At 42.0% G+C, this 25907-nt stretch overlaps 2 protein-coding genes across 2 annotated transcripts in view; one reads left to right on the top strand and one right to left on the bottom strand.

The window, feature by feature from the left end:
* si:dkey-247m21.3 (5-hydroxytryptamine receptor 4) overlaps window positions 1-10596 on the top strand; it is a 90587-nt gene extending 79991 nt beyond the window's left edge. Inside the window, 1 exon segment of the mRNA XM_064307913.1 lies at window positions 9844-10596. Within this exon segment, the coding sequence (XP_064163983.1) occupies window positions 9844-9937 (94 nt within the window). The 3' untranslated portion in view covers window positions 9938-10596.
* A 1218-nt stretch (window positions 10597-11814) lies between these two features.
* zgc:86764 (uncharacterized protein LOC797431 homolog) lies at window positions 11815-25252 on the bottom strand. Its single transcript, XM_064307912.1, has 14 exons — window positions 25088-25252; window positions 23787-23919; window positions 22824-22943; window positions 21928-22161; window positions 21105-21275; window positions 20419-20568; window positions 19705-19855; window positions 19200-19336; window positions 18774-18869; window positions 18302-18448; window positions 14727-14825; window positions 14245-14346; window positions 13315-13413; window positions 11815-12665 (listed from the first exon to the last, which is right to left on the bottom strand). Exons 1-14 carry the CDS (start codon window positions 25102-25104, stop codon window positions 12600-12602), a joined length of 1722 nt encoding a protein of 573 aa, XP_064163982.1. The 5' UTR covers window positions 25105-25252; the 3' UTR covers window positions 11815-12599.
* Window positions 25253-25907: the final 655 nt, after the last annotated feature.

Raw genomic sequence — 25907 nt, 5'->3', positions numbered from 1 at the left:
TTTTCTTTTTGGCTCAGAGGAGGTAAGAGATACCTGAGGAATTCACAGTCTGTCTGCTACGGAAACAGATGAGTCACAAAGTCACAAAGTGCTTCACCTCACCAAGAGTCACCACGTCTCGCTCTGCATGGATTTAGGCACAGGTGTTAAAGTAGGTTTCATTTACTACAATTTTAGAACCAGTTTGACCCAATACAATACAACCAGTGTGTAAGTTGTATTATCATCCATGCTCCCTGAACAGACTAGTTCTCGCAGTGCTGAGGTAAAACCTTAGGGTGTCCACATTACATGAAACATAGTTACAGTAGAACCTCTGAGATGCAAACACGTCTTTAATGGAATTCATTCCTTACTCTGAAAAAAAAATAGTTTTTGCACTGTGGCAGTGGGGGGCAGCAGAGAATGTTCAGCAATAAAGCCGAATACTAATGGCCCCCAGAAAACCGGTAATTCCTATTTTTAATCAGGAAAAATCTCATCCCTGCCTGTTATATGAATCAGACATTTGAACCCATGATAATCATTTATCTAAGTAACCACGTACAGTAAGAGCAGGTAAGGAGACTCTGAGGTGCAGAGGGGGCTGCGTGTGTAGTGGGTGTCTAGGTGAAAGACTGAGCCCGATGTCAATCTCAGTCAGTCATGAGGTGTGTGAATAACCTCATCAGCAATGCAGCGCTACATTTGGAGTCCGAGCCCAGTATTCTGTACCCCTACGCTGAATTCTCTCAGATCATCTTATTAACCCCTGAGTTTTCCAGAATGGACCCGGTGACCCCGTCCACAGACACAGAACCACCCCGCCCTTCAGCTGTAGTGCTCTAAATGAGACGGCTGTCTCAAACTGATGCTCATTCTGCAGTATTTTACTGTAATTTCACCAAGTAGGTTGACTGAGAAGCAGATCTCAGTCAAAGTGACCAACGACCTTCGGTATGCACTTATTGTATGTCGCTTTGGATAAAAGTGCCAAATAAATGTAATGTAATGTGACGAACTGGGGAATCAAAGTGAGTGGGTAATGCCTGAGACTGTGTAGGCAGTCAGATGCAGGGGGTGATTAGGTGGCCAGATGTAACTGTAAACAGATTGTTTTGGGGTCAATTTAGTCAGGATAACCCCCTTACTCTTTTGAAAGGAGGGCTGTGGGATCCTTAATGACCAGTGAGTCTCCATGAGCCAGGACCTTATTTAATTATCTCCTTTTACGTTTGACGTTTCCTACAGTATCCTCCTCCCATCACTGCACTGGGACATTGGAGTTTATTTAGTTGAGAGGGAAGAGAAACCCTAGGAATCTGGCCAGACCCAGCAGTGCCAGGTTATAAGCCTGATAAGTGAGGCTAGCTGCAGTGTAGTATAACGGTTACTTAGCAACCACCTATCAGACCATTGCTGATCTTGATCCTGATCTTGAGTGCCTCACCTCTGCTGTCTGAACTTGTAATTTACCTGCCTTGAGCAAGGTGCCTAAGCTGAACTGCTTCAGTAAATATCCAGATGCGTGCACACACACACACACACACACACACACACACACACACACACATACCCACAAGTAAGCAAGCACGCACACATTGATGTCAGTCTTTTACTTCTGTGACAGATTACAGATAACTGCCTTTTTTGAATTCTCTATAATCTGGTTGAAGATCAGAGCAGTTGAATGGACACATAGGCTATGGAAGGTGCTTGATCCATCCATGCTCTGTATACAGTTACTGTTGTTCTATTGCAATATTTTATCTGGATAAAATTTTTACATCAAAATTCACGTGAGTATTCAGTATTCAGCAACAGGGCATTTTAGATAGTGTGGTGTTGTTCCCAGAGAAACAGTGATAGGAGATTAAAGGGGGAGGGAATTTACGCTTCACCAAAACAAATATTTAACCACAGGTAAATTCACAGAGTGTTGGAAGAGCACAGTGTTTTAATAAATTTATCATGTAAGATGTGCTTCAATGGAAAACAGGAAAATATAAAAGACCAAAAAGGGACAAATTAGCAAAAAAAATTTAAATGTCATTTTTTAAATTCATATTGATAGGAAATCACATTCGTTTTACAATTACAGTGAAAGAATTGAATATCATTGTGTGTTAAGAAATTTATTTTTTTATTTATTATAAAAAAGGTGTTTCAGTAGAAAACTACTATTTATATCTAGAAGGTGAAAAAATAACAAAGGAAATATGAGTTTTTGGACATCATATTTATGTAACAACCAAAGGGAAATAAATGCATGAAAATGTGTTAGAAGAAATGTATGTTCAAAAAAGGATTTCAGTGGAAAACAAAAAATAAATAAAATAAACAAGACTATAGTCTGATGTTCAAAAAGTGAAAGAATTTTACAAAATTTAAATGTCATTTTTTGATTCAGGTGGATATAAAATCATGTTAGTTACACAACTATGGTGAAATAAATTAATGCAAATGTTTTTGTTTTTTTTAATTATGATGAAAAAATATGTATCAGTGGAAATCAACAGAATATATAAGCCTATGTTGTTTTATGTCCAAAAAATGCAAAGAATTTTGTCATATTTTATTCAGATGAGTACAAAATAATGTTAATTACACAACTATGATAGAATAAATTATTACAAAGTTATTACAAAAAATGTGTATCAGTGGAAATAAATAAAAAAATATATAAGCCTATAGTCTTTTTTCCAAAAAGTAAAAAAATCTACATGTCATATTTTTATTCAGATGGATAGGAAATCATGTTAGTTACACAACTACCGTGAAAGAAATTAATACAAATGTGTTTTAAGAAAATTATAATGAAAAAAGTTTCACTGGAAATCAACAAAATACATAAGCCTAGTCTTATGTCCAAAAAGTGCAGAGATTGCACAAAAAATAATTTAATGTAATTTTTTGGATAGGACATTGTATTTATGTAACAACCACAGTAAAATAAATGGAAAGAAATGTGTTTGAAGAAGTTTATGTTCAAAAAAGACTTTAATTGGAAAGCAAGAAAATATGTAAGACTATAGTCTCATGTCCAAAAAGTGTAAAAATAACAAAAAAATAAAATGTATTTACTCCGTTAGGTTATCAGGTATATCTTGCCACCACAGTGAAATAAATGCATAAAAACTGGTCTGAAGAAATTTATGTTCAAAACATTTTTTCATTGGAAATAAAGAAAATACATAAGAATAGTATTATTTACAAACAATTGTAAAAGTTTTTAAAATGCCATTTTTTGATTCAGATGGACAGGAAATCATGGTGATTACACAACTACAGTGAATGAAATTAATCGAAATGTGTTTTATGAAAATTCTGATGAAAAACATGTATCATTGGAAAACCACTAACTACACAAGACGTCCAAATAGGGAAAAAATGTTAAAAATAAATAAATAAATAAACAAATAAAAGATCTAGCCATCATGAAATAAATACAGATAAAATAACATTTTAAGAAATATACAATGAAAAATCAACAACATATGTCTTATGTCATAATCTTATGTCCAAAAAGTGAAAAAAAAGCAACTTTAATATCATGATTGTTTTACTCAAAAGGATAGGAGATCATGTTTATGTAACAACCATGGTGAAAGAAATGAATAGAAATGTATTTTAGGAAATTTATAATAAAAAATGTGATTCAGCAAAAAATAACAACAAACGAAAGACTATATATAATGTTATGTTCAAAAAGTGAACAAATTGCAAATTTATTTAAAAATATTAAGCAAATGCAGGAAAATGTGTTCTAAGAAACTCATGTTAAAAAGTGGCAAACAGTTTTTCAGTGGCAAACAGCAAAATACGTAAGATATACTTGAGGAGTCTTATAACCAAAATGTAAAAAGACATGCAAAAAAATTTTAAAGTGTCCTTTTTTTAAGTCAAATGGATGGGGAATAATGTTAAATTAACAACCACAGTGAAATAGATGAATAGAAGAAATCAGACAGATGTACACAAGAGCATCTGAACCCACACTTATGAGTGAGCAGCTGACGTTTGAGTGGGATTATAAATGGATTGGAATTACAGTCAGAACATTACACCGCCACACTCATGTGCTTCAAGGGTAAAATATGATTGCTCCATTTTAAATGCATTATAGTCTGTTTTTACAGATCCTCATTCACTGTACTCTGTAATCAAATCAAGTCCAGTAATAGCACTGTACAATGTGCAGCTTTAGTGCCAGCTGCCTTAACACAATTTTTTTATATACATTTTGTGTGCGTGTACTTGCGTGCGTGTGTGCTTATATCTTGATGTTTCTATGTCAAAATGTTCTGCTTCTCAGAACCACTTAAATGGCTGGTACCAATGAAATGTCAGTCTCATTTGTGTGTGAATGTATGTGTGTGTGTTTGAGTGTATGCATGTATGTGTGAGAGAGCGAGAGGTGGGTGTGCAATGTGGAACAGAATCAGGTTAAACAGTCAGTATCTCACTGTGTATCCTATATCTATCTATTCAAATGAGCCCTGGTCTAGTTTATATCTACCTCACTTATTTCCTTACTTGATAGAGGTATTTTTACATTGATACCTTTCTAGACAATACATTACAGTAGTCAGGGTCTTTGGATGGCAGTGTAGTTTAATGGTTAGTGAACTGAGCTTATAACTGAAATGCTCCAGGTCTAATTCCCAGGTGGGGTCGCTGCTGTCGTACCCTTGAAAGGAATTACTTCAATAAATATTCAGTTGTATAAACGGGTTGTATGAACGAAAATATAAGCTATACAAGTCCCTGTGGAACAGCGTCTGCTAAATGCTTAAATTAATCCTCCAGTTTGTCTTTTAGAGATAAAAGAGAATACTACTGCTTTATTTAGCTGTTTATATGTGTATATTATTACTTTCACACATGGTTGTAAGTGGTGTTGTTAAGGCCAAATCAGTCGACTTGGAGTTCCACTAATGCACACCTTTAAAAGAAATTAGTCTGATGTAGGGGTATTTCATGTGTTGCTGTTCAGAAATACCCTTTGTTCCTCCCTGAGAACAAATGCCAGTGTTTTGGTGTATGTGCCTTTTGTCTTGGTGAGGCTGGCTTTTCAGCATTGTAAATTCTGGAACTGGCTCTGAGTATGATTCTCTACTGCAGACAAATGAGAGGTCACAAACCCCCCAACACTGAGCATCCTGCTCTGTGTCTTCTCACATCGAGCTCGAGCCGGAAACGAAAAACCGTGCGCCTTCCAGAGGATCTGAGCTACGCTCACTGGAAAATACATTTTGGAAAGATTGTGATGTTAAAAAAGAGTTGTTTGCTCTCTGCCAGAAACATAAATCACACATAGAGTGAAAACTGAAAGTAAGATGTTGGCAAACAGCATCAGGAGTAAGCATCAACAATTTAATTTAAATCCAGCTCTCCAAGTAATCCCTTGTTTAATTATTATTGGTTGTAGGTTTTTAGCAATGGGGGTAGACTGGGTCATTCTGAGACATGTCCATGAGGTAGAATTAGTCGACAGAAAGATGTTTCTCAATATTCTTTATTTGAACCACTGTAATTGGCTTTGTGGCGCACACTGGAATTGACAGTTGTTTAATGTTGGTTTCATGTCTGAAATACAATTGCGCATGGTCACAAAAAGTCAGAAAAGCTTCAGTGTAAATTTGTGTTTCCTAATAGGGAAATAAGGTTTCTGTAAATGTGGTGAACTCACACTTTCGGTTTGGAAACCATTCATTATTTGGGCGCTCACTGTGAATTTATACAGTGGGGATTCGCTTAATTTGTCAGGATTGCATTTTAGTCTGCTTTCCCGTTAAGGAATTATTCAGTGGTACGTACACATTCCTGGCACATATGTACAATATTGAAATAGAACATACATTTTGAAACTGATTGCAGTCTCAGGGTGGATTATAAGCATGCACACACCAGAGCATTTGAAAATCTCTGTGTAGTCTAAACTTGACACCTAGAAGGGAATTTGCAAAAAAAAAAAAAGCATATAAAATAGTTGCATTTAGTCTTAGAGGCATGTCTATGCAATGGCTTTCTTTTGTTGGATGCAGGCCAGTTGCGTTTGTACATTTTGAATAATTTGTACTGGCATGACTAGGTATGAACCAGCTAAAAATGTAAATTTTTAGCTACATTATGAGCATCTGCTGGATGCATATATATTTACATCATAGTATTTGATGATGGATTGTATTTATTTAGCACTTTTCAGATGATCAGAGGCAGTGTCAGACTAATCACTTCAGCTCTTCCGCCACTGGTCCAGGATCAGACTAGGGGGAGCGTGAGTGATATCTACTGCAGTGTACTCTGAACATCTCTATAAAGCAGAATGGTTTCTGTAAATGGTTGTGGCAGAACATCCTGCTGACAAGATGGAGGTGGATTCTCATCTCGTTTTCTATCTATTGTTTTTTGGTCCATAGTCCATTTGACTTGGGAACTGTTTGGCCTCCTGAATTTGAATTTTGTCATTTATTAGGCATTCCGAAGAACTATCCAGGCTGTATAAGGGTGAGTAAATAATGATTTTGCATTTCGCCACTCAGGAACACGTGTTTTGAGGTTCCCTCACCAACTCTTCAGGAGCTGCTGAGGCACAGTTTCAACGGGACAGCGCAGTGCCCCCGCACCCCATGAGTACGCCAGTAAGACGCTGCCCATATCTGTGCTGTGGTCCTCATCTGTGGCTTCTCGTCCATCCTTATACATACCATGTTCGTTTGAGGTGTCTGTGGCAGTCTGTGTGGGACGTTCAATTGCTGTGATTGTTGGCTATTTCTATCAAGTTCCCAGAAGAATCTTCAAGAATTGAGTGGTGCTCCCAAGAGGCTCACCTGGTAAAGGTGTTCATCACAAGCACAGGTTTGGCTCCTGATAAGTCGTTCTTGGCCTGCACCCCTGATATTCTCTATCAGTGTGGGCCCCTATTGGTCTCTTACAATTTGGGGCTCATTTCAGCCTCTGTCACAGACTTGAGTCTCTCGTCAATCCAGCATTCAGCTATTTCTTGGATGAGAAAATTCCCTCCCCAACTGTGGCCGGTTCTGTCCAATAGAGGAGAGATCTCTCCATCAGACTGAAGGCTGGAGGCCTGCAAGCGGAGACTGGGTTCCCTGCAGGCTGACCATCATCGGTTCAGTTCCGGGCAGTGTCATTGCCACCTTCCACAGTAGATTCTAGCTCACCTGCAATAGTGCTGTAATTTTGCAGTACAGAGAAAGTCCTGCTTGTTTTTTCACTCGAGTTTTGGTAGTCAACACTCAAGTTTTTTGGTAGAAAGCCAACATCTGAGCTGATATAAAGTCTTACAGAACCGTTGTGAACAGTATGTCTGTTTTTCATGGCTGCTCACAACAGCAGTCTTTTTTTCATAGTTCACTGGACCATTTCTTCTAACTGTTGATATTACTAAGTCCTTACATCCATATGTCCTTACTAAGTCCATGGGCAGTTTTTCTAATGCACACATTTTCATATATATATATCTCTGCATGTATTGTATTTGTTTTATGTGACATGACTTGCTCATCTCTTTTCCATCCATCCACTTTCTATACCCGCTTATTCCTGGTCAGGATTACAGGAGGTGCTGGAGCCTATCCCAGCATGCATTGGGTGAGAGGCAGGAATACACCCTGGACAGTTTGCCAGTCCATTGCAGGGCACACACACTATTCACTTACACACACTCATACCTAGGGGCAATTTAGACTCCAATTAACCTAAGTGCATGGACACAAGGAGAAGGCCCTGACCTTCTTTCTGTGGGGAGACAGTGCTTCCCACTGCACCACCTTAATGTTTTTGTCATAGGAAACGACAAAATAAGGAGGGAACTGAATCTGTAAGTCCTGCCCTTGTTGTCAGAAGGAACAAAGAACCTGAATATGCTGACATAATTACATTTTCATAAGCAGAACAATGGGGAAACAAGAATGTACAACATAAATGGGTGGAGTATCACCTGTCAATCTGTTTCAGTTTGCACATGATAACTGAAATTTATCAAATACAACAAATTGTAACTTAATAAGAATCTAAAATTATTTTTTAATTATTAATTTTTTATTTTCTCATATACAAATCTGATCACATTTTGCTCTCTGTGCAGAGAAATTAATTTCTGAATTGTGAATTATTTTTTTCCCATTCAAATGTATTTAGTTCCAGCAACTGCCCACTAGTTTAAATATAGGAAATAACCCATCACTGATTGAATGAAGGAAATATTGAATCCTGGTTCTAATAATGGTGTGCTGTAGGAGTGTCCAGTCTTACCTGAGAAAGGCTGGTGTGGGCACGTACCTTTATTTGAGCATAGGATCAAAACACACAATTCATCTCAACACTTTAATTCGTTGAATCAGGTGCCCTAGTGCTGGGCTAGAATAAAAATCCTCGGTCTACACTGGCCCTTCTCAGTTTGGTTAGAAATTCCCTTGGTGTCTTTTCCAGTTGGTTTTCACTATTTAGCGTGCTGGTTCTATGGCTGATTGTGGGCTTCAGTATTCGTGTAGTGTCAAGTGAGGGCACCATGACTCATACAACTGCAGCATGAAGTCCAGTGCTCCGCCCAGCAATCAACAATCAGCCTGGCACTGAAACTAAACTCCACGTGCACTGAGAGCCTGCCACTAGATTGTTAGGCGTGTACCGAAAAGCTTCAAATATGAAAGGGGTGGCATCTTCCCCGCAAAGGTATCAGACCCTGACGGCCGCACCGTTTCCACGGTGTGTGCAGGTACGCGTGTGAAGCCATCGTCAGGTTGGGGGAGTGATGGGAATAACCGTAACGATCAATGTGTGTAAATGGAGCCCATCTCACCATACAAATAGCTATGAAGATAACCGAGACGGAAGCAGCTCTTTAAATACGGCGTCCCAGCTGTACGTCAGGGGTCAGATTTCTCCTGATTACTCCGGAAACTCTGGTTCTCAGCCGCGGTAGCAGAGGGACTTGGTTATGTCACAAGCACGCACACGTCAACAGCTTTTACACTCCAACAGCGGAGAGCAGGAGAGAACGTTCAGCAGTAAAGCCAAATAGAAGCAGCCCCCCAGAGACATTTACTGTAGGGTCTCAAAAACAGCATAACCAAAATGGGTCCAATTTTTAAAGGCTGCAGAGGCTGTGGAGCGGAGGTTACGAGATGGAGTATTCGAAAAGGAATTGATTGAAGTGTGGGGAATGACAAAAATGTTTTATGATGACTGGGAACACACAGATCTTTGTCACAGTGCATTTAACCTCACAGTGTGACCAGGCCTTTCATTGTACATTTAATCTTGTACATAAATATTTTGTGTTCATACCTTCTCTCTTGCATTGACCGTTACACCATCTGAGTGTCAAATTGTCAAATCTCCATTCTAACCTGTTTACGCATTTTAACCAGTATACTTCATGTAGACTGCAGCATTTCTCAGTAAAGTAAGTTTCTAGTTCTGACCTCAACATGCGTCTGCATTCCGCACCTTGGCTCCCGTGCATTTTCAAACTAGGGAACGAAGGTGCACGCGCAGTGCCTCGCGTCTTACATAACTAGTTGTTTAGGTGCGGTTCAGGTACATACAGTACTGCTCAGACTAACTGCATCTACACTCAAATTCTGTAGTCAATTCCTGAATTTTTCACGTAGTGACTTCGGTTGTAGAATGCAGTAGTAACTCAACCAAACTATGTATGGCCGTAACAAGATTAAGTACTCCATTGAGGAGTGACAACCGTATTTAGCTGCAGTGAACTCTGTGCACTCTACCAAAGGTCTCATCCTCGCATGGATTTATTTGAGGAGTCTGAAATTCACCGGACGGTTTGCATTTGCCCAAATGTCTAACGTTGTTCTCTCTTCCTTATTCGGCTAGATTAGCTTTTCTTCCGAACCGGAGCAGCAGCGATAATGGACGACGGATCCTGTCCAGCGAGATGGAGTCTCTGGACTCAGTCGGCGGGCCCTAGCGCGGGAGAGCACGGCAGCGTGCGGGATGCCTCGGGACACGCGTGGAGACGCACACGGACACAAAACCCGCATCCCGTCCCCACAGCACGGCCGTTCCCCCTCACCCCGGAGGAAGAACATGGCCGTTTTGCCTGCAGAGCTGGCACAGCTCAGTTTCTCCCCCCCCCCGCCTGTGGTCACTCTGTGAACATCAGATACTGCAGGACCACGTTATAGAGGTCAAAGAGAACATTTCACATTAGAGAATTTACATTGGCCGCAATGGAAACTACGCTCTCCATGGGCTCCTGAAGGCCATCGTCCAATGAGGGAACACTGTACTGCCATCAATTAGACTTGGGTGGTTATCCTAAGGCAGTTCTTACTTCCTGCATCCTTACAGAAGTCTACATCCTCTGAGGGAAACACAGAGAAACATAGAGGGCTAGTGACACCTGGCCAAAAGAATACCCCAATACGACAGACTACTCGAATATCGTGCTGAAGGGATGCACACAGGACAACAGCAGTCGGTTGAAGGAGGCCTCATTTTTCAGAGGCCACATTCAGCTGAATGGCAAAATGTTTGCTTGTCTGTACCACTCATACCGGGAAGAACATTATTGTTTATATTCTGTTAATCAACATAGCCACTATTGTTTTGGAGTTGTGGGGGTGGGTGGGGGGGTAGTATGTACTTCATGTCCTGGGTCCTGTTGCATTGCACCCTAATTTTCAGGACAGGGCACTTTAAACATGCCTCCACAAATGTAAAATTGTATTTATCAATGCGCACCTTCAGCTTCGAAAATGAGGAGCGGCGATTACTTTTGTTACTATGTGACAGCCTTTTTTTTTTTTATAGTCCGGTTTTTTTGCATCGTGTTGGAGTGTGTCATGTGTGCAAAATTAGTGTGGTTAATCGTAACTATGTGCAAGTCGAAGGGAAATCTCGGGAAAGTGGAACAAATTGATATCTTTGCTTGGTTGAGTTCCTCATCACCTTGAATAAACGACTTTCCTCTGGCCCACTTCACGTTGTCGGGATAATACATGGACATTTAACAAAGCATCTCCTCCTTTCAGCACACTGCAGATCCATTGTGTTCTGCTGACATCTAGGAGAGAGTTGGTGGAGATGGCGGAATAGTAAGCAGCCATAATTCTTTTGTTAAGGCACTGAATTACCCATGAAAGCACTTAAATGTCCAAATCCACAATTATGTAGTGTCGGTTTGAATGAGACAATTACACATTAAAGCTTTTTACTATTCAAGTGCGAGCAGAACAGAGAACAAAGACGGGCACCCTATTTTATGCGTTTTTTGTAAATTCTCATCGGCCTTTGTGCCACAGTTCTCAGGTCCAAACGAGTGTGTAATCAGAGAAAGTGGAATCTTAAAAAATTCAGGCTGTATTCATAAAGCATCTCAGCAGGAGTACTGATCCAGAAGGCACCTACTTCTGAGGGGAAAATGTGCTTTAACTGACACACATCCAGCATTAGTGTGCATTGATATTAAACCTGTGAGATCATTTCAAATGAAGATGTCATTGGGATAGAACGCCTCGTCTGATCATTTAAAATGAAATGAGGTACATTTTGAATTGGAAATGGCACCTAATTTATTGCCTTCTCCACATTTCTGAAGCCACAACTACAATGTTTCAGACATGAATAAAGGTTTGGAGCCTTGTTTTAATTTAATCTGAACTGTGGCCTCCACCAAGTTTCAGAATCCATTCAGAACAGTACTGAGGCAGGGCTGTTTACATGCCCTTCCTTATCGGTTGAAGTATTCTATGCATCACATAAGAACGAGAGATTAATAATAAAAACATATTCATGATTTTTGGCTAAAGTTCCCTTTTAATGAACCATAGGAAGACGGCACCATGACATTTACATATTTATTTGAAAACGTGGGAAAGCTAAAGACAAAGACATTAAGAGGTTTCGACAGAAAAAAAAAGTACACACAAAAACATACAAGTGCAGTCATCTTCAGATAAGAGTATTTACAAAGGAGTCAAGATCTAAAAGTTTCTGCGTCCTTTTCAGAACGCCGAACACAATTTTTTTTTTTCTTTATAAAAAGGTTTGGTGTGCGTGAAAATACCCTGCTCAAAAATCTAATAAAACAGTTGTTTATATAAAAACTTAGCTGCATAATTTTGACTTTGCACCCCTTTGAATATCCTGCGCAATAAATAGTACAAAATTACTCCAGCGAGGCAGGGAAGGGAGGGGGCAGGAGAGCTTTGTGGAAAATCTTATGCACCACGGGATACAGACAGTTTCACTTAAAAGCAATATGACCTGTCTGTAGCCTTTCACTGCATGAACCAATCAGGTAGCAATCTGCTTTCCTCAAGCAAATGGCTATATGAGCAGCCATCAGGTCATCAGACATCCAAAAGAATCCCATCTCTACCCCCTCCCTCCCCCAAAAGAACACAAACATGAAATAGGTTTGTTCTTCGGCGTGTGCAAATTGTATTTTGCAGCAGTGCTCAATGCTGGGTTTGGTGAAATTTAGTGCTGTGCTTAAGGGGATTAATGAAACCTGAGCCTTATCCCTCAAAGTGCACGTTACCTCTACTGACCTGGGAAGAAAGTGTGCGTGGATAGAGGCAAAGGCTTAACTAGCTAAAGAGAAGAAATAAAAGCGTTCACGTTTTTCAGAAAATATCTTTCGCGGTGGAGTTGAGGATGGCGTCTTGGTTGGTCTTCTTGGAAAGTTCACTCTGCAGGCAAGAAGGCATTGTGTTCGTAAGTAATCCGTTGGAACAAACGCAGAACACGTCCATGAGAACAATGAATGGTAAGCACCAGCACTGGCTGCGTCCGGACTAGCAGCAAAACCTCACAAAAACTGGCAAATGGCAGGCCATGCATTTGTGCTATGGTAGGGAATACAGGTTATGACATTTTATGGTCTTAGGTTGGTTCTTGGTTAGCACAGTTAATTTGCATTAGTACTTTAAGCTGCATATACATAAGCTGGCCTGAGAATGTTGTTAGCCAGGTCTGGCACTATTACTTATTTAAATCAGGTGGACGTACCCATGTTCTCTCACATTGTAAGTTGCTGTGGATATGAATGAAACATGGTTAGTGTTAATCAGTTTAACCTTCAGGGTTCAAGTTAAACTACGCGGTCGTTCCCTGCACTTGGACCGGTACTTCCCTCTAGGGGTTTCGTCATACTTGTTCCTGGTTATGGTTATACACTTTGTTGTACGTCGCTCTGGATAAGAGCGTCTGCCAAACGCCTGTAATGTAATGTAATGAATGCCTGCTAAATGAAGACCATGTAACAGCAGTGTAATGAGTCCCGGGTAAGGCTTGGCTCTACTGGACCGGAGGGAGAAGCCACAGGAGTTACGGACTCACCGTGAACTCGGAGTAGCTGCCGATTCTCAGGTTCTTCTTCTCGCCGTTCAGCTCCTGCAGAGGGGTGTGGCTGCTGTCCAAGGCCCTGCTCTTCTGGCCCTGAGGAGGCGACACACAGGCGGGACGGGGCGTCAGGCGGGCCCGTTCCGCCCCGCTGCCTTTCTCCAGCAGACGTTACATTCTAAGAGACTGGCTTTGACTTTGGCTCTCTGCACTCGATTGGCTGAGACAGGCTCCAACTGGAGTCCTCTCTGCTCTGGCCCAAATCAATCAGAGCAGCTGAGTTTTCCGCCCATTCCTGAGCAACACTGCCACCTAGCTGCCAACACTTAAAGTACCAACTGAGTTTAAGTATGAGTTTTATTTCACTGCTGAAAGCTTGGTTGATGGAAAACTCACTCCTCAAATTCCCCCAACAAAAAAAAATAAAAATAAGTCATCATCAAGATAAAAAAAAAAACATCTCCCAAAAGAAGAAGGAAGCTTTTATTATAAACTTACCATAGACCAGTTTTAGTTACACAGTAGATACATTATACAGTATGGTGTTTTGTATAACCTTTATTCACTATTTACCAAAAAGGAGAAAGAGGTTTGTATGATGTTCGCAATGTATAATGATGCAATGATATAACGTGCACAGGTTTAAAAATTAATTAATTAACTATAAATGAAACATTAACACTTCATATCCACTGATGTTCCCACACAATAGTTGCTATCTAATAGAAATGCTCTCTGAACTAAATTTAAGTCAGAAAAGTTATGTTAAGTGGACAGAGGAATTCTGGGCAATAAATAATAATAATAACAACAACAACAATAACTATAGTGCCTTCCTCAGATCCAAGGTTGGTTAACAGAGCATGGCAATGGAGATGCATACACAAAGGGAAGGGGGTGGGGGGACGGGGGGCAGAAATGATGTACCTTGTTTGCGCTCAGTGGAGGTTTGGCGGACATGCTGATGAAGGCGCTGGGCGTGCCGCTGGTGCTGGGGCAGGTGCTGCGCAGCATCGTCTGATTGGGCGTCTGCGGGGACGGGGGTGGAGAGTGAGGCAGAGTCAGATAAAATCGCCGTGGTTACAGGAACATTGTGCCGGGCTGCGTTCGAACTGATTCAAGATCCAAACCGTTTTTCTACAGCTTGCCATTTTCTAGCCTTTAACTCTGTACTCACTACAAAGAAGCTCTGCAATGTTGTGCAGCTTTTATGAAGCATTGGCTCCTTGCTGGTGGGCGTTGCCAGGGGTGTATCCAGAAGCAGCAAGCGACACATTTAAGGGCCATCCATCACACCGAACACATTTTCATTAACAGCAGCCATTACAGAAAGACTACAAGCAGAAGATCATTTCTCATCCCGAAATGGCCGTCGGTGTTGATGGTATCCGTGGAGATGGGCACGTTACCTTCCTGATCTTGTTGGGCGTGGAGCCCACGCTGATGCCTCCGTGGGGTCTCTTGCTGGGAGTTTTGAACGTTTGGGTCGTCTCGCCTTTCTTAGTCATCTGAAGGTGAAACAAAGAGTTTGTGTGGTTTAAGAATCATTCACAGGAAGGTCCGTCTTCATTACCTCTTAAGCAACATCACACTGAAACCAATTTTTGTTTTCAGAAAATATTGTCCAGCAGCAATACCTTCACAGGGAAATAATGGAAGATATATGAACAGAGCAAGGTGAATGTTTACCATTTTCAGTGCAGCAAGTACATACATTTAATGTGTAGGTTCCATATATTCCTAATATAACAGCAGAACAGGAGAGCTAGCCATCCAAACCTATCAAAAACTGTCACCACAGTTTTTAAAAGGTTTAAAGAAAATACCTTTTAACACCCACCACAAACAAATTCACAGCCCAAGTACAAAAAGATTCTACTTAAATAGATCAAGCAAACCAAACCACAGCAGTACATTCTGTAGTTTAGAAGATGATGGAATCAAATGAGTCAGCTAAGCACTGTGTTATTTAGGCTTACAGCCAAGCTGCAGGTCTCTCATGACACCAGCCCCAAAGTGAACCGTCTCCTAGACGGGAAGCATTCTAAAGCGATATTTTGCACCACATTTTTTCTTTTTGAAAGTGTAAAGGTCTAAATGTACCACCAAAAACAGCCAAGAAACAGGTTAGTACCAGAGCTGCACCATCAAGGGCTGGTTTCCAAATTCCTTTCAGGATTTAAAGCCAGCCTCTGCTCCTGCCCATCTGGCCTGACGTTTCATAAAGTCACGAGCAGCAGCTGCAGACTGCATGAGTGTGACTGTGGTGCAAATGTATTACTGACGCAGGAGAGAACCAGCGATTGGGACACACATCTGTTGCAGAATAACTGATCGGAAGAAAAAAAAACGGAAGTCACACCAGCCATGCAGAACAGGAGTTATGCACCCCTGTATTACACTCTCAAAAGGGATTAGTTCAACCTCTGGAGTATTTTTTGTTTTTGTTATATATATATATATATATATATATGTGCATGTTTTCAGTTGGACAGTTTGTGTGTTCAGTGAAGGACATTTCTGATATTTACAGCAGTTTGACAACCTGGCAGCGTTTTACAATGGCTGAAATAGGGACATTCGGGGGTTTGTAGTCTATAAAGCAAGAAAATACACTTCAAGTAACTCCAAAGCAGCTTGTACTGCAATATTATGCCTCCAGAGTTTGTATGAGTGTATATTACCTGATTCTTAAAATAAATTATGTGCAATCTTCTTTCCAATTGAAACCATTTCCTAAGGTGCAGCCTGAGACTGCTCTGCACAAACAAATCACTGCCAATTTCTCCTGCATCTTAAGCCAAACAGGAAATATTAATAGCGATTAATAAATCAGACACACAATGCAGTTCAATAGTGCTAATGTGGCAATCAGTCACAACCCCTAATACCTGCCATTTTGGTTTCGGAATGGATTTTGGACACGTAGTGGTGGCTAGCACGTAATTACCGGTAAGTGGTTTCCTTTGAATGCTAGTCCTAATATGCATTCACACGATAGTTTACTCAGTATTACACCAAGCATTTCATGAACTGTATAGCTTTCTAGCTTTAAATGAGAACGACACCCATCTCCTTGTTTGTGCAATAGCAGTTAATGTGTGACGGTATATACCTGATATTAATAAAGTTGCCTGTGCATGATTAACATAATTCAGGTAGTCAGTCAAGTTGTGAGGTTGGTCAGTATTCCGGTGCTGCCTAAATGTTTCATGGGATGGTAGTGTGGCTTTGTGTATGTGTTCAGTCAAATCTGAAAAACCATGACTGGTGAAATCATCCATCAATCAACACTGTTGCTGCTGCAGGTGGCCAGGAATATTATATCATGTGCATTTTGTATTTATGATAAGTTAATGTGAGCCATGGCAATCCCAGCTGATTATACACTCATTACAAATCTATGCAGGTTTTGCAAATCAGTACAAAAATATTTCAGCTTGAACCTGTACTGATAAACATACCAGCTCTTTCAAAATGTAGAATCCTGTGTTAATGCAACCTCAAACAAAAAATAGTTTGTACTCGTGCAGTCTTAACTTGCTGGGACAGAAGTTTCACTTCCACCAACAACCTTCAGACAACCCAGATATGCTGACAATTTGTCCTCAGACAGGACGTCAGCAAGCCAATTGCTCTTCGACCTCAATCTCAGCCGCTGTTGCAACTCCTCACCCATTAAACATGGCCTGAATAAAAAAGTTGGAGAAATTTCACTGAAACCCTTCGTTTTGTAACTGGACACCATCGTAGGCTCAATTTCAATTTGTAAAGTAGCTTGCCTAAGGTTAAGCATGCACCAACTGGAACAGACAGAGCAGCTGCATCTAAACCACATATATGTTTGTATGCATTTGCCAAATAAATGCTATAAAATGTATCTGTTCATTTGTACAGCCTCTAGACCCAACACTGCTGTATAAGCCGCTTTGGGGTTATTTCTGTTACTTGTGAGGGTCAATGTAGTTTCTTGCATTAGAACACAAGCTGCCAAATGCCCCTATACCATACAGTAAAGTAAGAAGGTCTCCAGAAATGTAATTATCCTAACTTACTTAAACTGAAATTATCAAAGGGTCCTTCATTGCACACAAAAACAGTCTGGGCAAATAAAAAAACATATATTAAAATAGAAATATATAAAGAAAACCCCCATTAAACCCAAAAGAGCAACAGATCTGATTTTACCTCCTTGTGTAAACTTTGAAAAAGGAGTGAGACTCACAAGTCAGCTCTGCATGAAGGATGCCAGTAATTTAAAAGCATCTTTAAATATCAAATTATGAAACTTTTTTCTTTGCAATTGTGGATGAATTACAGTTATCCAAAAGAGCAGTACCAAAAACAGTATCAAATTACTTTCACATCACAATCAAACATGCATTTCCAAAGGCACACTCCTAATGTACAGTGAAGAATGGAGTAACCAATTAGTTTTAATAAGATTGTTACTGAGAATCAGTCCTTGCAGGAAAGATCCAACCTAATTACAGAAAACTTTATCCTTTAATGAGAAAAATACAAAATGACTGAGGGCAAAATAGCACGGAACTGCTTTTCCTTCCAACAATTTTCCTGGAAGTGTTGCTTTTTCAGCATTTGCAAGAACGGGGAAAAGATTTTTATTCCATGGACTCAATGAAGGGCCAAACCGCCTGTGAACCCTGCGTTCAGCTCACAGGACAGAGTCCATGGATGGGCAGCCAATCAAGCACATTTATCTGAAATATGCGCTTCAGATGCACTGTAAGTTTTTGTATGAGAAACTTTTTTTGCAGATGGTATTAAAGTGTACAAATAGACAAACATAAATAAATAAATAAAGAGAGCAGGAGAGGATGTGATTCAGAGAAACCACAGAACAAACAGACAGACCGACAGAGGGAGGGAGGGAGTAGCACAGACAGACAGACAAAGGAAGGGAATACAGACAGAGAATTTTAAAAATGGGGTGTAAAACAGAGCATGAGGGGGCGGGACTCACACGCTCATTCTTCTCCTTCCCTCGCTGCAGCCTGTGCTCCTCCCATTGGCTGGAGATGTACTCCATGACCTTTTGACCCCGCACCAGGATGGGGGACCCATGGATCTTCTCCCAGTCCTCCACTCCAATCCTCAGCTCCTCCTCCAGCTTAACAAACACAGGCCAGCAGTCAGTCAAAGTGGTATTTTCCTTGGGCAAAATCTAACCTTGTAGTGTTCCATATCCTGAGCAAAATCTAACCCTGTACTGTTCCATATCCTAGGCAAAATCTAACCCTGTAGCGTTCAATACCCTGGGCTAAATCTAACCCTGTAGAGATTGGCCCTTAGCTTGGACTAAATCCAACCCTGTAGCGTTCCATACCCTGGGCTAAATTTAAACTTGTAGTGTTCCATATCCTGGGCTAAAATCTAACCCTGTAGAGATTGGCCCTTAGCTTAAGCTAAATCTAACCCTGTACGGTTTCTCTTACCTTGGGCAGCATCTTCTGCACTCTGACTCTCTCCTTGGCCTCTTTCAGGAGGGCACCACCGCGGTTGGAGAAGCGGTTGGGATCAGACGCTTTCCTCTGCAGGGTAAACCAGCCTCATTATGAATCCTAATCGCTAAATAAAGAACAGTTATAAATGCAGCCGACTAGAAAAGGCTAAATAAGAGTCATTTAATACGTGTTAATATATAAGCTGGTGACTCATAACTGGTGCGGGTCTGTTATGAAGCACAGAAATCTGTGTGTCTGGAGACTTTCAATCCCGTTGGATTCCGCTTCAGTGTGTGGGTGTGCGTAACAGTAGTTAATGCAAACACACACTCATTTCGCATTTTCTTTTGCTGACTTTTCGGGAAATTCGATTAACATGTGAAAAACATTTGGATTGAAACTTAGTTTGTGTCGCACCTCAAAGTCCTGGAAGAGTGCCCAGTTCTTCTCCCATTTGTCCACGTTCTCCAGCAGGGGGCGTGCTTTCTCATAGCAGGCCTTGACCCGCTGCAGCTCAGCCTCGTGGATGGACAGCAGGCACTCCGTGAAGCTATCTGCAGGTAGACAGGCAAACAGTTATTTCACTGCTGCTTTAAATAAAAAGTTTCTGATGTTTTTCTATCATTTTGGGGATTGTTGAGGGTAGTGCCACCGGTCAACCAGCAGGCGACACTTTGCTCCATAAAGCAGTGATCCCCAACTCTGTTCTGAGAGGTACTCGCTTTCCAAGGAACAGAATAAAACATTCAGAGCAGGGATGGGGACACTGTGCTGCTGGAGGAGCCATGACGTGGATGACAAATTAATTCAAGGGGATTCAAGATTCCACACACCTCTTACGGTTAATTTGCTATCCAATCCATACCCTCCTCGGTTCATGAGGTTGTCCACAATAAGAGAAACATTAATTCACTCTACTCACCATCACAGAAGTGGCTGTTGAACATTTCTCTCTGGGCGGGGCCAAACATGCACTTTTCCCAGTAGTGCACCAGTTCCTGCCGCACCTTACAGATCACATCCCCAAGCCTGGCCTTCTGCTGCACCTCCAGCCGATCCACCTCCCTTTGCCACTGCACAGAGAAACCACACCTTCTACTGTTACTGCAGAGAAACCACACCTCATAGTGCTACTGCACAGAGAAACCACACCATCTACTGCTACTGCACAGAGAAACCACACCTCATAGTGCTACTGCACAGAGAAACCACACCATCTACTGCTACTGCACAGAGAAACCACACCTCATAGTGCTACTGCACAGAGAAACCACACCTCACAGTGCTACTGCACAGAGAAACCACACCTCCTACTGTTACTGCACAGAGAAACCACACCTCCTACTGCTACTGCACAGAGAAACCACACCTCCTACTGCTACTGCACAGAGAAACCACACCTCCTACTGTTACTGCACAGAGAAACCACACCTCCTACTGCTACTGCACAGAGAAACCACACCTCCTACTGCCACTGCTAAAAAGAAACCGCATATCCTAGTGCGACCGCACGGAGAATCAGCACCTCCTACTACTACTCCACAGCACCTCCTACTGCATAGTCACACAGCTCCTCCTCCTGACACTGCACAGGCTACAGGATCTCTGATGACCGCAGTGAGTTAGACTGAGTTACCAGGGCGACGTCCTCAGAGAGAGGGCCCAGGAGCCCTTCCTGAAACCCCTCCCGCTCCAGCTCCGGGACGTCCAGCCGCTCCCACAGGCTCACGGCTCGTCCTTTCAGCTCGTCTCGAGTGGAGGTCAGGGACTTCTTCTTCAGCTCAAGCTGTGAAAAACGGGGGTTTGTTTCCTTTTAAAATGAGCATCCGCAACCCTAATCCTAAAGAGCCGCAGGGTCTGCTGGGGTCCCCAACCCTGGTCCCAAGAAACCAGGAAGAGAGATCTTGAGGTGCCATCACCTTACAGTCACTTAACAGGACTTACTGTAGCAGCGACAGGCCACACCACGTACGTACACTGGTCAGATCCTCGGGGGGGGGCACAAGCCTATTTATTTGACATACGCCTGCTCTTCTTATTCAACCTTATATGCCTCGTATTATGGTCTTATAGGCTACGTCGGAATCTGACTCCACAGAATGGATGCAATTGGTCAGGAAGTACCGGTTATGTCCTGAAAGAGGGCGGATATATGGCTCTGAAATGCACTGTGTTTGGGTAACTGGCCTGTGAGGCAGTGTGCTGATAACGATCTCCAGCGGACCCCGCAGGGCTCCAGGACCAGGGCTGGGAGCCCGACCACAGAGCGGTGCCGACGCCGTTCCGAGAGCGCAGGGGGCTTGTGGGAAGGGACTCTGGTACCTGGCAGAGAAGCAGCTTGAGGGCTTTAATGTTCTCCTGGGTGAGCAGGAAGACGTCGTCATCGTTGCACACCGCCTCCTTCTCCAGGCTGGTCTCGGGTTCGTGACCCATCTCCTGCATCGTGCGGCCAATGTCCTCCCGGAGTCCCGCAAACACCTTAACTCTGCTGTCCTATGGCAAGCCAGGAGGGACAAAACTCAGAACCAGCACAAACACCCTCACCCTGTTTTTCTATAGAGAGCTAGGAGGGACAGAACATATAATCAGCTTCAGGAATGAAAATGCCAATCAACATCCTGACCAGAATTACCAATCATAGGTGTTTCAACACTAAATTAAAAACTGGAGTCTGCTGATCGCACTGGAGGGACAGAATGTTCATTCTCACTTTAAGAATAATGAGAGAAGACTAACAGTGTTTATAATTAGGAAATTTGCAGACCACCTTGAAGGGGGCACTTGGATCCTTGCAACTGTTCCGTAGCTCTTGGGGTGTTTGTTTACCATGTGAAAGGCACTTTTGGCAGTCGCTGGCATAAGAGTCTGCCAGTTTACTAAAGTGTAAACTGAAATTCAACTGCAGATTCAAAACATATTCTGGTTACTGTGTTTAATGAAATCACATCAGTGTTGCATGCTCTCATCAGACCTAGGGAAGCAATCACAGAATGCTCTGGACTGTTTATAAAGTACTCAGAATATGCCAGCAGCTTATTTGGGCAGTGCAAGATCTGCCCCTACCTTCTCCTGGGTGAGGGTGTGAATGTGCCCCCACCTTCTCCTGGGTGAGGGTGTGGATGTGAGTGTGTGGATGCGCCCCTACCTTTTCCTGGGTGAGGGTCTGGATGTGTTGCCGTAGCTCCTCGAGCTGGGTGCGGGAGGGCAGGCTGCCGGTGGGGATGTAGTAGGGTGTGGCACAGAGCTCCACGCACAGCTCCTCGTCCTCCTGCTGCAGGCCTCGCACCTCCTTCAGACGTTCCGCCTTCTCCTTCAGGAGCGCCTCCACCTGCAGACGCAGGTGCTTCTCCTTCTGCAGCACCGTAAGGCCCTCCTCCAGCTGAGCAAAGGGGGGGAAGGAATTAGGAGTTACACACAGCACCAAACATTCCCCCGCTACTAGTGAAATCTCTTTTACCAAGCAAATCTGAGCTTTAATCATATGCTCATGTTCAATGACCCAGTCAAAAATTCTGATGTTTTTTTTTTTTTTTTGCCCCACCTGAAATATCAAAAGAAAAACCAACGCTGAAAGAAAATTCCTTTTTAGTCGTTTTTTTTTTTTGTTTAATTACTGAACTGTCATAGGGCAGCTGACATTGTGCATCTACATGAAAGGTAACACCCGACATGGGCTGAATGTCACTTCTGAGCAGCTGTTCGTGATGCCAGTTGTATGTAGATAGGTCCCGTTGAATATTTACGCAGGACACTTGCATCAAAGCAGCCACTCTATCCCCACACCACCCAATTCCATTTCGAAAGCAAACAGAACGGAGCTTTTAATGAAATGGGTCTCTTATGGCATTTTCAAATTTTACCATTTGGACAGCTAGACAGCCTTGCTCTTAACAGGAACTAAAAACGAAGCTGTACTCCGTAAACGGACACATATACTGCAGCACACTTGTCTTTGTCATCCTCAGCCTAGTCTGGCTCCATTGTGGAGATAATCAAGAGCAGGCCAGCACAAGACACATACATTTAAATCTAAGCACTCACTTTGGAAGGCTCCAATGACATCTCCAGGCACAAGTTCGCCAACTGCGTCTGAAAATTGATGATGTTGGCGATTCTTTGTTTCAAAGCCGCTTCATCAGTGATCACATCATTCAGAAAACTCTTCGGAAGAAAGGGGGAATCGTCAAACATACAGAAGACATACCAGAGGCATTCTCTCCAGAAAAATACAGTCTCTTAGTCTTCTGTCCCATTCATGATGTGCACCTTTCTCTTCAGTGAATGAACACAAGTGAGGGAAGTCACATTTCCATGCAGAACCACATTGTTATGCATCGTGTGAAGAGGACTTGTGGAGATCATACTAGATGCTCAAGAGCAGGGGTTCCCAGCCCTGGTCTTCGAGAGCTGTACAGGCTGCTGGGTTTTGATTACGCATTAAAATCAACAACCACGTGACCCAAGAAACCAGGCCAGGTGAGTTATCTGGGTAAACAGCTGCTTTAATTGATCAATTAAGAGTTAAGTAACAAGAAAATATACAGCTCCTGCAGCTGTTCAGGACCAGGGCTCGGGCCACCTTCTCGAGGGTGGTCCCACGAGGGGTGGAGCTGGGTTCATGAAACATTTGAGACAAAAAAAAAAAAAAAAAAACGTACTGTATACAGCTCTCACATAAACATTATTGCGAGTCACATTAAAACACTGCACTATTCACGTGTGCATACACCTCTTTTGATAAATGTGAAGTACTTTAAACATCATCTTTGAATATACTGAATATGTATAATTTGTTCGTTTTTACAGGATTGAGTATTACGTCACAAAACATAGCAGTGTCATCATGTCAAGAAAAGCCGGTGGAACAAGAACACCATCACTGTGTATGTTCCCTAACAGGAAGACTTGTCACAATCCCCGTGGTGCAGCAGATGCACACTCCCTACATCCCACATTACATGCATTTGTCAGTTGTGGGCTCAGAAAGTTCGGGCTCCAGCTCACCTCAATGTGTTTCTTTACGGCCTCCATACGCTCCACCCTCTGCTCTTCCATGATACCGATACTGTCCCAGATGTCCACGAGCCGGCCCATGGCCATGTTGATCCCCGACACCAGCGAGACCGCCAGGGCTTCGCTGGGGATGGGCATGAAGAAACAATGGTCAATACTAGCGCCCTTCACGTCGTTACTTGGATGAGCTAAGAAGTTCATAACAGCAAAGTGCTCAGGTAAGACGGGGTGTGGACCGCAGGTCAGAACCCGTCACTACACACTAGGCGGCAAGCCGGCTTTGTCAGACCTGTGCCAACTTCTAATTCTCTGACATCAGTTAAGAGAAAGCGCCGCGCAATCCCACTAATCCAAATGAAACCGTGTCTGTGGCATTGGTCAGGCTTTGTCTAGCTTTCACCCGATCATGTGAACTGATGTTAACTCTAGTGGTGATTCCCTTCACTTATAAAGTAACACGCTTGTATGTATGTGTGTTCAGGGAGAGCGTGTCTACGTTATAGTTGTGGTCAATCGTACACTACACAAATAAATGCAGAGAATGTACTTTAATGGAGCTCCACTTTCGGTTCGCAGTCATTACGAGAGGACTGTAGGAGAACCAATCTTTCGCCGAATTAAAATACAATTGAAGAAAGGGTGACCAAGCACAAACAGAGCACCCAGGGTGTGGTTACCAGATCTAACACGGCTCTCAAGAACGTAGCGAGCCAGTCCTGAACGACATCAAACGAATGGTTTAAACTTAAAGCGTGTTAACAAGGGTGTAAGTTTAAGTCATCTTAGGCCAAACAGCTAGCCAACTAGGATACTGACTTGCAAACCGTTATCTGACTATTCTTCATATGCATAGACTAATATTTTATACAGTTGTGGGTTAAAGCTATCCGGCTAAAAATATTGCTTGCTTTGCTTGCGTATGCATGTGTCGTTGCTAGCGGTATACCTGAAGTAACATGAAGATGCACGTTATGAGTCGTTTAGCATAGCGGGTGGTTACTCAACTGATCACGTAGCTAATCAGATTAGACACGCATATGCTAACGTTACCACCGAGTTACTTTTGAGATGTGCCTAGTCAACGGTACGAATATCGGATAAAGAACATCATAAATAACGTTATCCCGCTAGAAAATCTTCCAACTCGGATCAATAGACCGCTGGTAGCGTTAGCGGATAGGTTGCAAAGTTAGCCTGATACCAAGATTCAAAACCAAAATAAGTAAATTGCGTTCCAGTTACTCATTCAAGGGCACTGGTTCGTGGCTCTATAATTTAAAACTAGAACTTACCTTCTTCTGCTTGACATTATGCGAAAGAAAAAGTTCGTAAATAAAGATAAGCAATTTAATTCTTAATTTGAAATACGTCAATTATTTGTTATAACTCCTTTTCCAGAGGCCCTTCAGTTGCTTTCAAGCGCTTGATTTCAAAATATTTGGTTGTCTAAACCTAGCGACGTGATTGGATGCTAATTCACCAATAAGTTTTGTGGGCGGGGATAAATGATGAGCACCAGAAACGTAACATAGTGGGCGGAGTTTGTACAATTAAAAAGTAGATGACCTAGTTAACGCCCCATTCAAACTATCTTGATAAAGCGCCATAAATAGCTAAGAGAATGCAACATCTGCTCAATGCAACAAATCAGAAAGAGAAAATGGCATATTTCACTAAACACAAATTTACATTGAAAATGCTTATGCACCTTACCTAAACTGTAAACCGTCTCAACATGTATTTTTGCTGGAGTAGTCAACTTTGTGTAGGCTATTCCAACGTTTCAGTTCCTGCACAGTAACTGAAATCAAGAGTGTAATTTATGGGGGGGGGTTACCATCCCCCAATATTACAAAACAGGCTAAATAACCCCATAATGATATAGCATGACGATAAGAAAAATGATTTAATATAATAAAGCAACAGGTAGACATATTGCATTTCCCGTAGTATTCCCAAATTTTAAAAAAAAATTCCCATTTATTAAAAAAAAAAACATGTTTCCCATATGTTGTGTTATATTCAAATCCTAATAAACACATAATTACCTATTATTATGTACAAGTGGTTAAACCCGGCCGTGTTTTCTTCATCTTTTGTTTTAGACTGAGT

This window comes from Anguilla rostrata, chromosome 14 (genome assembly GCF_018555375.3).
Source record: "Anguilla rostrata isolate EN2019 chromosome 14, ASM1855537v3, whole genome shotgun sequence".
NCBI classification, from domain to species: Eukaryota; Metazoa; Chordata; class Actinopteri; order Anguilliformes; family Anguillidae; genus Anguilla; species Anguilla rostrata.
Note: the sequence above shows the minus strand (reverse complement) of the source record. Positions and strands in the feature narration are given on the sequence as shown.